The sequence below is a fragment of the Ipomoea nil genome, unplaced genomic scaffold, assembly GCF_001879475.1.
Source record: "Ipomoea nil cultivar Tokyo-kokei standard unplaced genomic scaffold, Asagao_1.1 scaffold2782, whole genome shotgun sequence".
NCBI lineage: Eukaryota > Viridiplantae > Streptophyta > Magnoliopsida > Solanales > Convolvulaceae > Ipomoea > Ipomoea nil.
In genome coordinates this window covers 173,557-189,955 of record NW_017619210.1, presented here as the reverse complement: position 1 = coordinate 189,955, position 16,399 = coordinate 173,557, and the positions used below count along the sequence as shown (strand labels likewise).

Sequence of the window (16,399 nt, the reverse complement as noted above, 5' to 3'; positions counted from 1 at the left end):
TATTGGGAATCAAGAAAAAGCTTGAAGAATCTTATTCGTTGGCTAACTTTAATTTCTAAATAATTTGAATGCCCATTCATTGTGTTATCACCGCTTATTATATGCTCAATATTCCCAAAAATTTTAAAAATTTGAACAAAGAATCAATGCAAACCCATTTCTTATCAAATTGGAATCATCACATTGAATTGCAAACCCTATAAATGCATCACATCCACACTCAAATTTTTTACCAAGCTAAGAAACCAACCATTTCAAACACCCTTAATCCAACAAACTAAACCATCTTGAAATCACCAATCCACAATCAGAAAAATGGTCATCAAAACAGAAATGTACCCTTGGGGTGACTATAAGCAAATGAGCTACTCTCATGAAGAAGAGAAGATGTACACTGAGAACTACTATAACAGCAACAATGGCTCAACCATGCAAATGGTGAGGCCTAATAATCCCACTTGCATCTCCACCGGTACCCCTCATCAGCCACCCTACAACCACCACCTCGCCGGAAAATATCATCAGCATGTAACGTTTATCCGTTACTATTATTATAACATTAGGATAAGTTATGATAATATTCAGTATTTGATATGTGGTGCAACACTAATAACCTAATAGCTAGACTACCATTATGATTAGGAGTCTGGTTAGGGTTTAGGAGACCTAAAGACAATCAACCACAATGATGGCCAGTGGTTATATAAGGTCACTAGTCCTCTCACTGCTCACATTACATACCTCATACACCATCTAGAGAGAGCTGAGTAAAGTGAGAGACAAAGCACTTATCATCTCTGCAGCAGTCCGGATCACATATAAGATTATGCATGTGATATTTTAGTCTAACAGTTGGTATCAGTCGCCATAAATAATCTCTGCCTAGTTTTTTTTTAATTGCTTAAATGTTTGCACATTTATATATTTTGTTATATAATTGAGATACATGTGTAAATATTCTTGAGTATGCAATTAAATTTTCTGGACTGCTGAAAATAATTTTCCGCATTAAGAATTAATTAAAAAAAAAAAAAAAATTCAAATTTTGGATTTTTGCCACTGTTTCGCCGTTTCTACCGGATGAGGTTCGCCGGTCTTGAGTACGTCGCTGGCGGCTCATCGTTGACGGAGGAGAACGCCGGAAGTTTACATAAAAACTAATCCGGTCATTCTTCCTTCAGTACCGTCGATGATGGAGCTTCGTTTTTCCGGTGATGGAGCGACGACGACGTACAGGGTTCAGTCGGCCGGCGAACGGCGTTGGCGTTGGTTGGCGGTCAGGCGGCGTCTGCGCTGGGTTTCCCAGCGACGGTGCTACTGTCTGCTCTCCTTCCGGCGTCCTTTGGTTGTTGTTGTCGCCGGTTTCCTGTTGCTGGTCTGTTCGTTGCTGCTACTGCTTATGTTAGAAAATTGAAGAAGATGATGATGTTATGTTAATGGGCCAGGTCTGGCCCAATTTGGGCTAGACCTGGGCTCACTAAGAAAAAAAAAATTGTAATTTTTTTTTTAAATTGGGCCTGTTATGGTTCTGGGTCAAACCTGAATTGATATTTGGACTACATCAATTCATTCAGATTAACATCTTCATCATATTCGGACTTCTTCTAATTAAATTATCCAATTGATTTTTTTTTTATTAAGTCTATTATTAAATTATTATTCAACTTTGAATAATTATTCAGTTTTAATTTTTCAGTTGAATTTTTAATTTAATAATGTTTTTCAGTTTAAATTGTATTAAGTGTTGCAATTTAATTGTGGAGTATTTGTGAGTAATATGCATAATCTGAGCATGCTATTTATCTCTTTATTGCAATAATTATTTGATTGTTATAATTATATGCCTATAGAAAAGCATGTTCATTAAGAAAAATTTAGAGCCTTTTAGGTCTGAATTATATGCTATGCCTGAATTAGTGCCTTTTAGGTGAATTAGTGCCTTTCAGGTTAGATTATGCATATTATTACTCAACCTTCAGTTATTACTCCACTCGTGTTTTATAAAGTTCCTAAAGCACATTAAGTACATAAACAATTCGTAGTTTACCCTATTCAAAGCCTTATCCATAGGTGAAACTACTCTTTAGATCTCTCAAACGATTTTACTTCAAAAATGAGAACACATGAATTAGGGAAGTTTCTTGGGGAGGAATACTAGTTCTATGGCCCTGGCTTAAAAGCCTTGTTGCTACTAGTCCCCTTGCGACGCTACTCTGTCTAAGGAGTTGGTATTTAACCGAGCTTCGTCTCGACCAACTTTCCTGGGAGTATACCTAAGGATTGTCTATCATATTTTGGTTTAATCTGTTTGATTATTAGGTTTTCTTGCTAATGTGATTATGTTCTTTGGCTAATTAAAGAGTAGCCACAGCATCTTTAATTTTTCCAAAATTACATATTAAGTTTTACTCACATAAAGCTAATGCAAGAATATTGTAATTCACTCTGCGTGATATGGCAAAATTTAGCCCACAGGCAATTTTGTTATATTTGTAGGGTGAATTAGGATGAAATACCATACTATGATCATAATTTGCCCACAGGGATTATGTATCGGCATATAGTTTTGGTAGTTTTGTCATTAAGGGTGGAAAAATTAAAATCGCCCCCATTTCGTTTCCACCATTCAGTTTTGGTAAATTCATTATGCGTAAAAATTTAGCCCACAGGCAATTTTTATGGCATCCGAATTTATCTTTTGCATAATTTTACATTGGTAATATTGTGTACTTCAGTATCTCTCTCTAATTTTGTGCCTCGAAAATATTCTAACCAAGCTTTCAATTTTTTCTTTTACAGTCACTCTTCCAATCACTCAATCAATAACAATTGATATTCCTATCCTCAATTATGACAATCACAAAGAGTGGAAAGACGCTGTTTTATTGAATTTAGGAATATTGGGGTTTGATTATGCTCTTCGCAATAAGAAGCCTGCTGAGCTTACTGCGGAAAGCACTGAGGAACAAAAAACGCTATACGAGCGATGGGCAACAGCCAATCGCTTAGGCGTATTCCTCATTAAGTCTAAAATTGCCAGAGAGATTCGTGGTCCCGTCGATGATATTGAGAACATTGAGCCATTACTCAAAGCCATCGATGAGCAATTTGTTGACGCGAATAAATCTCTGGCAAGTACCCTGATAATGAAGTTTATCAATATGCGTCTTTCCACTGTCAAGGGAACGCGGAAACACATCATGGAACTCAGGGACATTGCGGCACAATTGAAGAAGTTGAAAATTATTCTTCCAGATGCCTTTGTGGTGCACTTTGCACTAAATACCCTATCTCAGGAATATAGCGCGTTTAAAATTGCCTATAATACACATAAGGATGAATGGTCTATCAATCAATTGATTACCATGTGTACTCAAGAGGAAACACGACTTGTAACTGAGCTTGGGGAAAGTGCTTTTATGGCCACAACAAGGCCTAAAAGAAAGTCTGGAAAACCTAAGGGACTTACCATAGCTGCCAAGGAGAAACTAACCCCGAAAGCAGACATTAAGAAGATACAAAAGTGTTTCTTTTGCAAAAAGAAGGGACACATGAAGAAAGATTGTATCAAGTTTCAGAAATGGATGTCCCAAAAAGGTAACATTTCATCTTCTTTCGTTTGTTTCGAATCTAACATGTCAGAAGTTAATACTAATTCCTGGTGGGTTGACTCTGGTTCAACAATCCACATTGCAAACTCTTTGCAGGATATGACAAAACTGAGACAGCCAAAGGGAACTGAGTGTAGCATCTTCTCTGGAAACAAGATTGCGTCACCAGTAGAAGCTGTCGGAGTTTGCAATTTAGTTTTGGACAATGGCTTTGTATTGACATTAGAAAAGACTTTTTATGTTCCTAGTTTTTCTAGGAACTTAGTTTCAGTATCTAGACTTGTACCCTTCGGATATTCTTTTGAGTTTAATACCAATAATATCAAGTTATTTCGTTATTCTACTTGTGTTGGTACTGGTACATTGTCTAATGGTCTTTTCCGTCTTAAATTAAAGAATGATTCAGTTTACAATTCTTTACATGTTCAAAACGGCACCAAACGGTGTAGTATTAACGACAATTCCTCAATGTTGTGGCATCGGAGATTAGGTCATATCTCCCTTGAGCGTATTAAAAGGTTGGTAAAGGATGGAGTACTTTCTACTCTAGACTATACTGACTTTGAGACTTGCGTTGACTGCATTAAGGGTAAGCAGACAAACAAGTCAAAGAAAGGTGCCAATAGAAGTTCAACGTTGTTGGAAATTATTCATACTGACATATGTTGTCCTGATATGACAATACCTGGTCAGAAATATTTCATCACCTTTATTGATGACTTCTCAAGATTTTCCTATGTGTATTTACTTCATCATAAACATGAAGCATTGGATGCCTTTAAATCATTTAAAGCTGAAGTTGAAAACCAATGTAACAGGAAAATACACATAGTTAGGTCTGATAGGGGTGGTGAATACTATGGTAGATATACTGAGAATGGACAAGCACCTGGTCCCTTTGCTAAGTTTCTTCAAGAGCATGGGATTGTTGCCCAATACACCATGCCTGGTTCTCCGGACCAAAATGGTGTAGCTGAAAGAAGAAACCGGACCCTTCTGGATATGGTGCGGAGTATGCTTAGCAACTCTAAGCTTCCTAAGTCGTTGTGGGATGAAGCGCTTAAGACGGCAACGTATATATTAAACCGTGTTCCAACCAAGGCTGTCCCTAAGACACCGTTTGAGTTATTCAAAGGTTGGAAACCGAGTTTGCAACATATGCGTGTTTGGGGATGTCCGTCTGAGGTGAGGATATATAACCCACACGAGAAGAAACTTGATCCAAGGACGATTAGTGCTTTCTTTATTGGATATGCACAATCTTCTAAGGGTTATAGGTTCTATTGTCCATCTCATACTACTAGGATAGTGGAATCAAGGAATGCTAAATTTCTTGAAGATGACTTGATTAGTGGGAGTGATCGGTTTAAGGACTTAGTTCCTTCCTTCGATCATATTGACTCTCAACCTTCTATGTCATCTGGTGGGGTTGTACTTATCCGCAGTGCTCCTTTAGTTATGCCTACAGATATACCACCTACCGTTGAGATTCCACAAACTGTTGAGGATCAGCCTTTGGAAGAACCAGTTCAGGACTTACAGCAACCGCCTGAACTAGATTTCGAACCAATGGTTGAACCAACTCAGGATATACAGCAAGATTCTGAGCCGATGCAGACTGAACCGATTCAAGAACTGCCACCAGTTCCTGAAGAGGTAGTTGCCCCGCAGCCTGTACAAGGTGATGAGGGTCCAACCTTAAGACGGTCTACTCGGGTAAGGCGATCAGCAGTTCCTAGTTATTATGTTTCGTATCTACAAGAATCTGACATAGGGGCTGAAGATGATCCTGAAACATTCTCTCAAGCCACAAATTGTGCACAGTCTGACTTATGGTTAGAAGCCATGAAAGATGAGATGAATTCCATGAAGGACAATGGAGTTTGGGATCTTGTTGAGTTGCCTAATGGGGCCAAGGCCATTGGCTGTAAATGGGTTTTTAAGACTAAAAGAAACTCATTAGGCAACATTGAGAGATACAAGGCCCGGCTTGTTGCCAAGGGATTTACTCAAAAAGAAGGAATCGATTACAAGGAGACTTTTTCTCCTGTATCAAAGAAAGATTCACTTCGTGTCATTCTGGCATTAGTTGCACATTTTAATCTTGAGTTGCAACAAATGGATGTGAAAACCGCTTTCCTAAATGGTGATCTAGAAGAGGAGGTTTATATGAAACAACCTGAAGGTTTCTCTTCTAGGGGTGGTGAGCATTTAGTATGTAAGCTTAAGAAATCCATATACGGTTTAAAACAAGCCTCCCGTCAATGGTACATCAAGTTCGATGGGGTAATTTCTTCATTTGGTTTTGTTGAAAATCCCTCGGATAACTGTATATACCAGAAGGTGAGTGGGAGTAAAATTTGCTTTCTTGTTTTATATGTGGATGACATCTTACTTGCCACCAATGATAAGGGGATGCTTCGTGATGTGAAACAATTTCTTTCTAAAAACTTTGATATGAAGGATATGGGTGATGCCTCTTATGTTATTGGCATTAAAATTCAGAGAGATAGGTCCCGAGGTATACTGGGTTTATCTCAAGAAACCTATATAAACAAAGTTTTAGAGAGATTTCATATGCAAAATTGTTCACCAAACGCTGCTCCCATATCTAAGGGGGATAGATTCAGTTTGGACCAATGTCCGAAAAATGATTTGGAGAAGGAATCCATGGAGAACATCCCTTATGCTGCAGCAGTTGGATGTCTTGGATATATCCAAGTCTGTACGAGGCCGGATATTGCTTTTGCGGTTGGAATGCTAGGGCGTTACCAACACAATCCGGGGTTGGACCATTGGAGAGCTGTAAAGAAGGTTCTAAGGTATCTCAAAGGAACCAAAGGTTACAAGCTTGGGTTTAGGCAGACGGACAATTTAGATCTTGTCGGTTATTCAGACGCGGACTTTGCTGGCTGTGTTGATTCTCGAAAATCAACTTCAGGGTGCGTCTTCATTATGGCCGGTGGGGCTATCTCATGGAGAAGTGTTAAACAGTCCTTAATAGCTACTTCTACCATGGAAGCCGAGTTCGTTTCCTGTTTCGAGGCTACTTCACAGGGTGTTTGGCTAATGAATTTTATCTCTGGGCTTAGAATTATGGATTCTATATCTAAGCCATTGAAAGTCTACTGTGACAACTCAGCTGCAGTCTTCCTAGCTAAGAACGACAAAAGTGGAAGTCGAACTAAGCACATCGACATCAAGTTCTTAGCAATTAGGGAGCGTGTCAAAAATAAAGTTGTATTCATTGAACACATTCATACTGAGTTGATGTTAGCAGATCCCTTGACTAAAGGCATGCCACCATTTAAGTTCAAGGATCTGATTCAGAAAATGGGACTTTCGCCCAATTTGTAATTTGTATATATACATTCAGTTTTAATAAAATTCTTTAGCATTCAGACATTTTCTCAATTAAGTGTGTACACCTTCATTTACTTTATATTGATGAGAAAATGTACTTCAGGGACTTGGAATAAACATAGGGTTTATTTCGTTGGGTTTTGTTTCCTAATTAAGTGCTCAATGGCAGTTTGCATTTGATCATAATGGATACTACTCGTGCTAATGAGAACATATCATTATGGTTGGTGTATTTCTGTTATTGAGTGGTAGTGCTTGCACCAAGTGGGAGAATGTAACGTTTATCCGTTACTATTATTATAACATTAGGATAAGTTATGATAATATTCAGTATTTGATATGTGGTGCAACACTAATAACCTAATAGCTAGACTACCATTATGATTAGGAGTCTGGTTAGGGTTTAGGAGACCTAAAGACAATCAACCACAATGATGGCCAGTGGTTATATAAGGTCACTAGTCCTCTCACTGCTCACATTACATACCTCATACACCATCTAGAGAGAGCTGAGTAAAGTGAGAGACAAAGCACTTATCATCTCTGCAGCAGTCCGGATCGCTCAACCGTAAGAAGAACTATGGCTGGAGGTTAGTACGATCCTATTATCACATATAAGATTATGCATGTGATATTTTAGTCTAACACAGCATGGCCACAAACACAGTGACTACTTCAACAAAGAAAAGATGCATGACTACAAAGAGAAGCACCACTATGGGGACGGGCATATGGTGCAAGAGACAATCATGTTCTCTAGTGACAAGTTAGTGAGTAGTGGAGGGCCTTCTCATGTTGTTATGGCACCAAATAAGCATGAAACCAGGGACTATTCCGGCGACCGCCGCCATGCAGTGCACTACTTTCAGCTCAAGAATTTGGATGATTGAATAGCATGCAGGCATAAAACGATAATTAAAACTCTGGTGAAATAATAAAGGGAGTTTGTTGTGCCAACTACTATATAGTCTGATGACACCTTTGTTACTGGTTCAAAAATAATAATTTCATTTCTATTGCCTCCCCAACTCATATATCCATTTGAATTGAATAACATTATAAATTACATGTGTGCACTAATTACCTATGTTGTTCCTCCTTTATTAGTATATATTAACTTTGTTTTAAGATTTTTATAAGCAATAACATTGTGATCTATCTTATAGCTCATAAAAATCCTAGCCTGGGTAGACAAACTTGAGTTGAGTAGTTTGCGCAACATGCACCAGCTGTTTTTTCCCAGCGGATCTTACAAAACACCTAACACAACTTAAGATTATCCCCAACAATTGGAATTTTTTTTTTCAAATTTTTTGTGGTCGTCCCCAACATTCCAGCTCAACACCAATATCTCACTTAATCTCATAAACCATTCTTCTCAAATAGTTTGAGTTTTTTCAATGTGTGTGGGTGTGTGTGTGTTTTTTTTCTAATCTACCAATCAACAAAAATTATATTTTAAATTATTATTTTTTATTTATTATCATTTTAAAATTGTTGTGATTGTAATTAAAATTATTACTATTTATGAGTAAATTAAACATACCTGTTCAATGAATATCTAGAATAGACAGGAGGATCATCTCTTATTCATCCTCTCTATCCGTATACAAAAAGTATGGTGTACACCTCCGGTTACAGAAAATCGCACACGCCATTCCACACCCGTGCACACACCATCGTAAAATTCCCCATAATTTTAAAAAAATAAAAATAAAAGCCCAATACTACTATATCTACGTTTCGCACACGCCCGAAACTAGTAAAACACAAAGCAAAATGTACATGCTTGTATCACGAAACGCACATACCAAAACGCATAATTTTATGAAAAAAACACGCCATGGTGTACGAGCCCTGTTACAGTAAAACGCACACACCATTCCACACCCACGCACACACTGTCGTAAAATTCCAAAGAAAATTACTAAGTAAGAGAGAGAGAGAGAGAGAAATATTGATTAAGGAGAGTTGAAATAACACTACAAATCTTTATAAACATGGAAATAAATGAAATGTAAAGTAATAAATATAGTGCTTAAGGACAAAAAGACCACTGCTTCATCTAAAATCAGTATAACATGGGATCCAAGTGGTAATCAATCTAAATTGTCAAAAAATTAAAATCAACGATCAGGGAGTGTGCTCACGGGCTCGGCTGACTAGGGGGTGTGCACCGGATTCAAACTCTCTCTCTCTCTCTATATATATATATATATATATATATATATATATATATATATACACACACACACACAACGGTATTAAATGGATGCAATAATTATATAACCGTTACATACGTTACAATAATAATTTTCATAATGATAATGAATTATAACACTCCCCCCTTGAACATTATTTGATCCACAATCTTGCTTCGATAAAAATTTGCTAAGAAAACCCTGTGGAAAAAACCTAGACAAGAAAAGAGTACAATAGATAGTATATTTAAATATATTCATGCCTCATTAAAAACTTCACTAGGAAAACCTAGTTGAAGAAAAGAATACATGATATATGTAAAAATCATATATTGTATTGGTCGCCCCATTAAAACCTTAACTTAAGAAAATCCTGTGGGAAAAAAACTTAGTTAAGTGAAAAAGAGTACAACCACAAGTCTTCCAGGCTTAATCTTCAGGATTTTGGGGTTTGTCTTATTTAAGTATTTTCTTGCAACTTTCCCCGTTCACTATATCATACTCATGCCTCATTAAAAACCTTAGATTTAGGGAAAAACTTAACTAAGGAAAAAGAGTACAACCGTTAATCGTCAAGACCCAATGTTCAGGATTGATTCATGTAAAATTATACTCCCCCTCAAGATAACAATCTTTAAGTCCTATACATTAAATTTCCAAAATGTATAGAGGAATTTATAAATAAATATGTACAACTGTCAATGGAATGAATATACTTTATAATAATCTCATGACTCTTCTGGAGCTCACGTGGGTATAATATTGACATCATAATGTCTAGTCAAAAGATTTCATTGTATATCCTTTTATCATTTGTGCAACACAAACTTTATTGTCCCTTTATAGAACAATCACTACTACAGAATTCACATACAACGTCGCCCTTTTAACGTTGGCGAAATACTTAGCCGACTGATGGTTTTTGGGTTTTCGGGCCCAAGGAGGTCCAACACAACCTTTAGCTGGAGGATACACCTTTCAATAAAAAGCTTGCTAAAATAATATGAGCTCGATAATTTTGACGTGGAAACCGAAAGGAAAACCACGGGCCTTTTTGGGCGGTGCCAAGCCTAACTCCACTATGTATTTTGTAGGTGTCTTTGTACATACTTGCAGGGCTATTCTCTACACAAAGTGTTGTGTTTCTAATAATATAGCAATAATAATAGAAAGAAGAGTGATGGAATGGTGTGGAAGAGTCATCCCATGTGTATAGATGAGTGGTAGTCTTCTTCATGTGGATGAATGAGTGGCGTGGGAGGAGTATTCTTTGTCTTGTGGCATAGTGCCCTTTTCATGATGAAGCCTCTCCCCTCCTTTTTATAGCTAGCCCATCCCAAAAGTGTCCGTTGGACATTTAGTAGGGTAGTGATGGGTGATAATTAGGGGGTTATGGATAATAATAATAATGGGGTAATAAGTGGGAGGTTAGGAATGGTGGGGTAGTAAATAGGACTTTAAGGGTAGATAATTAGGAATTTAATAGGGGCTAACGGCTAGTTTTAGGCCGACCCTCTACCCGTGCCGATCCCACACTCGCGCCGACTCCCGGGTCGAGCCGACTCCTCAGCTTGGCCCGTATCTCTTTTGGGCTTACTCCATTTTACTCTTGGGCTTTGCTTCTTCTTCTTGGGCTTGATCTCTTTTCTTCTTGGGCCCCGAGCCCACGGGGTTCACACCCCATCAACTAGTCCCTCACTTTTCTATGTCTCGCACTCAGCAGGGCATGGAAAAGTATATTGTTTTGCCTCAAAATTCCCTTTATTAGCCCCCTCGATTTTTGCCGACTCCTTATCCAAGATTTCACACGACTCCATCCTCATGACTTATCTTCGTTTGCCATATGACCGACTGCTTCAGTGGATTTGACCCTCTGGCTTCGAGCCCCTTTTTTCTATAGCTGTCGAAGTGAATCTCGGCTGTAACTTTTTCTTTTTCTAATAAACTTCTAAGGGTTCGGACCCTCGATTTCTTCTTTATTCGCCGAGTCCCTCAGTCGAGGCGACTCTTCGGTGGTAGCTTCTTTTTCTTCTAAGAAATGACTAGGGTTGGAACCCTGGTTTCTTTTCTCTTTTTTTTTTTTTTTTTTTTTTTTTTTTTTTACTCTAAGAAACGTCTAAGGGACAGTGCCCTTTGTTTCTTTTCTCTTTTTCTTTTGCCGAATCCCTGCTCGAGGTGATTCGTTTGGCTTTTTCTCTTAAGAAACGTCTAAGGGTCCTGGCCCTTGTTTCTCTTCTCTTTTCTTTGCCGAGTCCATGCTCGATCGAGGCGACCCATTAGGCTTTTTCTTTCTCAGAAACGTTTTAGGGTCAGTGCCCCATCGTTTCTTTACATACTCGCCGAGTCCCTCAGTCGAGGCGACTCCTCTTGGCTTTTTCACGGAAACGACTAAGGGTCTGGGCCCTTGTTTCCTATCTTTTCTCGCCGAGTCCCTCAGTCGAGGCGACTCCTTAGGCTTTTTCTTTCCTTAGAAACGGTTTAGGGTCAGTGCCCCGTCGTTTCTCTTTATACTCGCCGAGTCCCTGCTCGAGGCGAGGCCTGGCTATGATTCTTCTTTTCTAAGTAAACTTCTTAGACTCTTGGTTCTTTTACTAACTCGAGTGACTCTCGGTTGTAGCTTTACTTCTTCTTCCCTTTGTATAGCCCCTTGTGGATGAGAAATTCCCCGAGCAATATTTTGAAATGTATATACTTTCTCTGCCACTAAATTTCCATGCCGAGTCGTGCTCCCGTATTGTACGCCACATATGTACCCCTTCTATTTTTGTTATTTTCACTGGCTTTGGAGAGATCGTTGGTACTTTTTGTATATTTGCAAATTTCCCCCTTCCTCGTCTTCTATTCGTATAACTAGATGGGTCAACCGCCCAAGGTCCGAGCGCTCGGTGGTTGACCTTGAATCTAGGTGAGTGGACAATCCGATGTCCGACACGGAGTGGTCGGCCCAACGCAAATGGGCGAACCTACTGGGTCAGACTCTCGGAGTCGGCTTTGAATCTGCCTGCTTTCTTTACTGATTGCCACGTACCATTTAATCACGCACGGAAGTTCAAGGATCTTCGAATATAATTGTCAAAAAATATACTCTCCATGTCTCCTTGCCAAAGTTGCCACAGCCACGTACTGCCTGCAGGCTTTCTCACAAAAATTTTGGCCTTCAACTTGTCTTTGCCCAATATACTTCAATTCCATGCACTTTGAATATAAAGTAGACGTATCCTTATCTTTTTCGTCTCCAATTTGCGTGCCAGGTATTCGTCATATTTCAAAGTCTTCATTAATTCCATTGCTCTTGTCGAATACCGACCCCTTTCTTTGCCGGGTGTTTTTCGTCGAGGGCTTCCCTACCGGTTGGGAGCTTTGTCACCATCGATGCCGACCCCGTGTCACGAGTCTGATCAAGTCGTGACACAGGTACTCAAAGCAAAAGAAGTTGGCGCAACGTGGATTCGGCGGACTTTGCGGGATTTACCGTTCTCCATTGTGCATTGCCTTCGACCGTGGGAGCAAAACTCGACCACGGGATCAGCAATCGCAGTTCCAATCCAAGTCTCTCGGTCTGAGTGGATTCCTCCTCGACCCTGCATCCTTTCCGTCAACACAGCAAATTTCTGGCTGGTCCTTGTGATTCTAACTGCATTTCTAAAACGTAAAGACTCCATTGCATGGTTCCATTGATTCTATTGGCCATTCCTGTAAACAGACCAGAGGATCTCGAAGGCGAGCTTAATTGATCGAATTTTTGTGCCGAGTCCACCGTCATCGACTCTCCCCTCGTCGACAGTCGAGAGATTTAGGAGTGGTGTCATACGCCCCACTTGGCGAGCCAATCAGGAGCGACGCTTTGACAAGTCCGAAACCAATACATAAAAATTGGTTGAGGGGAGGAGCTGACTTAACTTTTTTGCAGTAAGGGCACGAAACATAATGATTCTCTTGGCACTGTCGGCCAATTCTTTGTCAGCAGTCGGCACCCATAGTCGCAAGTACGGAGCCGTGCAGGAGTTCTTTTTGCCATGGAAATTCCCATTTTTAAGAGATCCTCTCGGGGCGAAATCGAGCAGGGGCCGCCAATTGTGATTTCGTTTCACTCGAATTGCGATAAACGGAGCAAGGCGCGAGTGGCGTTCTCTAAGTGTGTCGTCGTCTTCAACTCAAGCTCTATCACAGACTCCATTGACTCTCACTCCGATTCCGCGACAGGCCACTTGGTGGCCGAGTCCCTCGGTCCAGCTATCAATCAGGTGAATGAGATGAGAAGGAGACGGTCGAGCGAGCAAACTATCATCGACGACGGCTTTTCGGGTTCTCTCTTTTCCGATGGCGAGTTTTGACACCGTGGCCGACTGTGGAAAGAGAACAGTATCCGTCCGAGTGCGACTCCATAGTCGACTGTGAGCTTTGCGGCTTGGGAGGTGATGTCCGAGGAGGATGCAATCTGAGGTGCTCGGCAGGAATCTTACCACAAGAACTCGGCTAAGCTCCATCTGACAGTATCAACAGCTCAACGGTGACTGGGTTGCCGGTGATTTAGTCGGCCATTTATCTTGTTTGCTTGGTTATATTGTCCGAGTGGGTGTCTCTGACACTTTGCATTTTGTTCTTGTGAAATAATCTCCATCAGCCAAGTATTAACTCCATGTCATTCCCCTAAGCAGTGTCGGCAAGATTAAGTCAAAAAGGAGTCGGCTAGCTCGATTTTCTCAGATTAAGTCTTGCCACGGATAGCTTCACGTGTCTTTAAATGGCCCCCAGACTGTCTTGAAAATTTTCAACAGGATGCTTCTTTCGCAACGCTCGGCTGTCATATATTTGTTGAGGCTATATTCTCATCGTCTTTCTTTCCTTTTTATAAGATCTTGCTCTTCCTTGTGCTATAGAAGACCTTCTGCCCTTGGATTGAGTCAGAATTAGATTTGTAGGTGGGCTATTCATCGTGGCTGAAGAGGGGCCCTGCAACATGGAATGATTGTAGCTCAACAGTTGAGCATAGGCAGTCGATGGTGGCAACGGGTGGTAGAACTCAGAGCAAACGTTCATGGAGTACTTTCAATCATGGTATGCACTGACTCTGACTCCTTTACGCCGACACTCCCTTTGCTGACTATGATTTTAGTGGTGGCTCGAGTGAGAAAACAATGGCTGACTGCCGGGCCATGTTTACGCATGTTTGTGCATGTGTCGTTGCTTATAGAGAGAAAAGCATACTGGAAAGGCTTTGCTTGTGATCACTCGTAACTCCAACGCATCTCCCCTTGACACGTATGGAGGGGTACACGGTATTTACACAAGGCAATATGCACCAACAATAAAAGATCCCATTGAACTCCCCTGGCTGCCCGACGGCATGGTGAAGCTTTTGAATGTTCCGTACTGCCCAGAAAATATACGACTCGGCCAAAGCAATCTCCCTAGCACGAACGCTCCGACTGCCTACTCCTTTATCTTTGGTGTTCGAGATGCTCCTTACTCGGTAACGGTGCGACGGTAGGCAACTCTCTCCTAAAGAATTTTCCCCAGCTGTCGACTCTTGACACGGAATATGGAAATGGCTCTGTTTCAGTGAGCACGATTCTCCCGGAAAATCGTCGGAGCGGGAAGTCGAGTCGGACGTTAGAATGGCGTCACCATCGCAGTGCACTAGTATCTTCTCCTGCCGACTGTGCAGCCGGCGACTTTATTAGATCGACTATCTGATGGACACAGCGAAGATAAATGGCAAATCGTAGCGTCAATGTTGGAGAGGAGAAGATTCATCGTTGCGTTCTTTTCTCAGGGATGTCAAAACGGACCAGACATCATTGTAGAGGAGTCGACCTTCTCAGAATCCTCTGCGTCATTTACTTAGGCTGGCCATGGTTGCTCAGTCAGGGGTAGTTTGCAGTAGTCGCCGCTCCCCTGCTAGCTGTATGAGATTTTATGGCGCTTGGCAGAACACCCACGAACGGTCATGTAGCAAATTGAGCCGGCTGTCTCTCCGTTCTCTCCACTCTCGACTATACGTCATGAACAAGGGAGAGAGATTCAGAAAAATGCAAGAAGGCTTCATCTGCGGCGACTCCGATCTCGGCTTCGCAATCCGCCGCCAGCTAGGCTTAGACGGCAATCTTCGCTCCAGCTTTTCGGGCGTTCGTCCCTGCCTCCGTCTTTCTCATCATTTACAGTGAATACGGTGATGTTTGGTCCCTTTCTCCACTCTACACTCCACCATCACTCGTCTTCCATAAGCGGACTCGGCAGAGTCATGTAAACAGAGGTCGCCAGGGTTGATAGCGTTGGTTGCGGACTCGGCAGAACAACGGAGAACGCTTATATACGTGGTGAGTACTCACCTGGACTTGGTGGACTTGATGGACCGCCCCAGTATGGAGATGGAGGAATCCTTGAGAGCATCTCCTTAATTTCTCCTTACATGGAAGTCGGCAGACTTGATTTTCCTCGCCAGTTATGTGAAGAACCCAAGCCACTTGGCGAACACCATTAGGTATACAGGTTGTACGCAGGCAGCTCTTTCTTCCATTTTTTTTTTAAATTGCCATACACAATACTGAGATATGCCGTGTCTGATTAGTCTTCATGCGTATCGGCTGCCAGCTTGGAACCGATTTGTATCAAGTCTTTCATACTTGATTTTTCTGGGTTGGAACATACAACCTTGGATGCTGATATTAGTTTAAGAAATTCTATTTCTTGGAACTGGAGACATCCAGTTAGGATATATACTGGAGAGTCCTTCACAAGCCCTTTTTTTTTTTTTTTTTTTTTTTAGCAACATATTGCTTTGTCGGCCACAATATAAACAAAGCCTTTCACATGATCAAGAGTTAAGGCAGAATAAAATATCTGTGACCACGGTGTCTACCGTTAAGGTCGTGGTGGAGGAACCATTTATTCGGCGTCCCGATTTCTTGATTCCCTCGGCCGAGTCCCTCAGTGTGATGGACCGACTACTTTTTACCAACAACTTTAATTTAAATATTACATAAAATTTATATAATAATGGTTACCTCTTGTTGACCTCAACGCGTAGTATTATTTACTTGATTTTCCTCTAGTTCTCTTCTTGGTCCACGGAGTCCACGGCTCTCCGTGAACCTTCTCAATCTTCCGTCCGTAGTGACCGGACGCTCCCCGAAATTGCTCAGATAAAGAGGCAAACGTGACCTTTTGTCACGATCCCCACAGACGGCGCCAGTGATGGTTTTTGGGTTTTCAGGCCCAAGG

The 16,399-nt window shown here is 40.9% G+C and overlaps 1 protein-coding gene across 3 annotated transcripts; it reads left to right on the top strand.

Moving 5' to 3' along the window:
• The first annotated feature begins 219 nt into the window (after nucleotides 1-219).
• On the top strand, nucleotides 220-8,053 carry LOC109157456. Of its 3 annotated transcripts, XM_019305359.1 has the most exons (3): nucleotides 220-524; nucleotides 7,407-7,416; nucleotides 7,622-8,053. In XM_019305359.1, the coding sequence occupies exons 1-3, from the start codon at nucleotides 316-318 to the stop codon at nucleotides 7,862-7,864; spliced, it is 462 nt and encodes a 153-aa protein (XP_019160904.1). In that variant the 5' UTR covers nucleotides 220-315; the 3' UTR covers nucleotides 7,865-8,053. The 3 variants fall into 3 exon arrangements, with proteins under 3 accessions (XP_019160904.1, XP_019160906.1, XP_019160905.1); XM_019305361.1 differs by lacking the exon at nucleotides 7,407-7,416 and having other exon boundaries at nucleotides 220-528; nucleotides 7,628-8,053; XM_019305360.1 differs by lacking the exon at nucleotides 7,407-7,416 and having other exon boundaries at nucleotides 220-528; nucleotides 7,625-8,053.
• The last annotated feature ends 8,346 nt before the right edge of the window (nucleotides 8,054-16,399 follow it).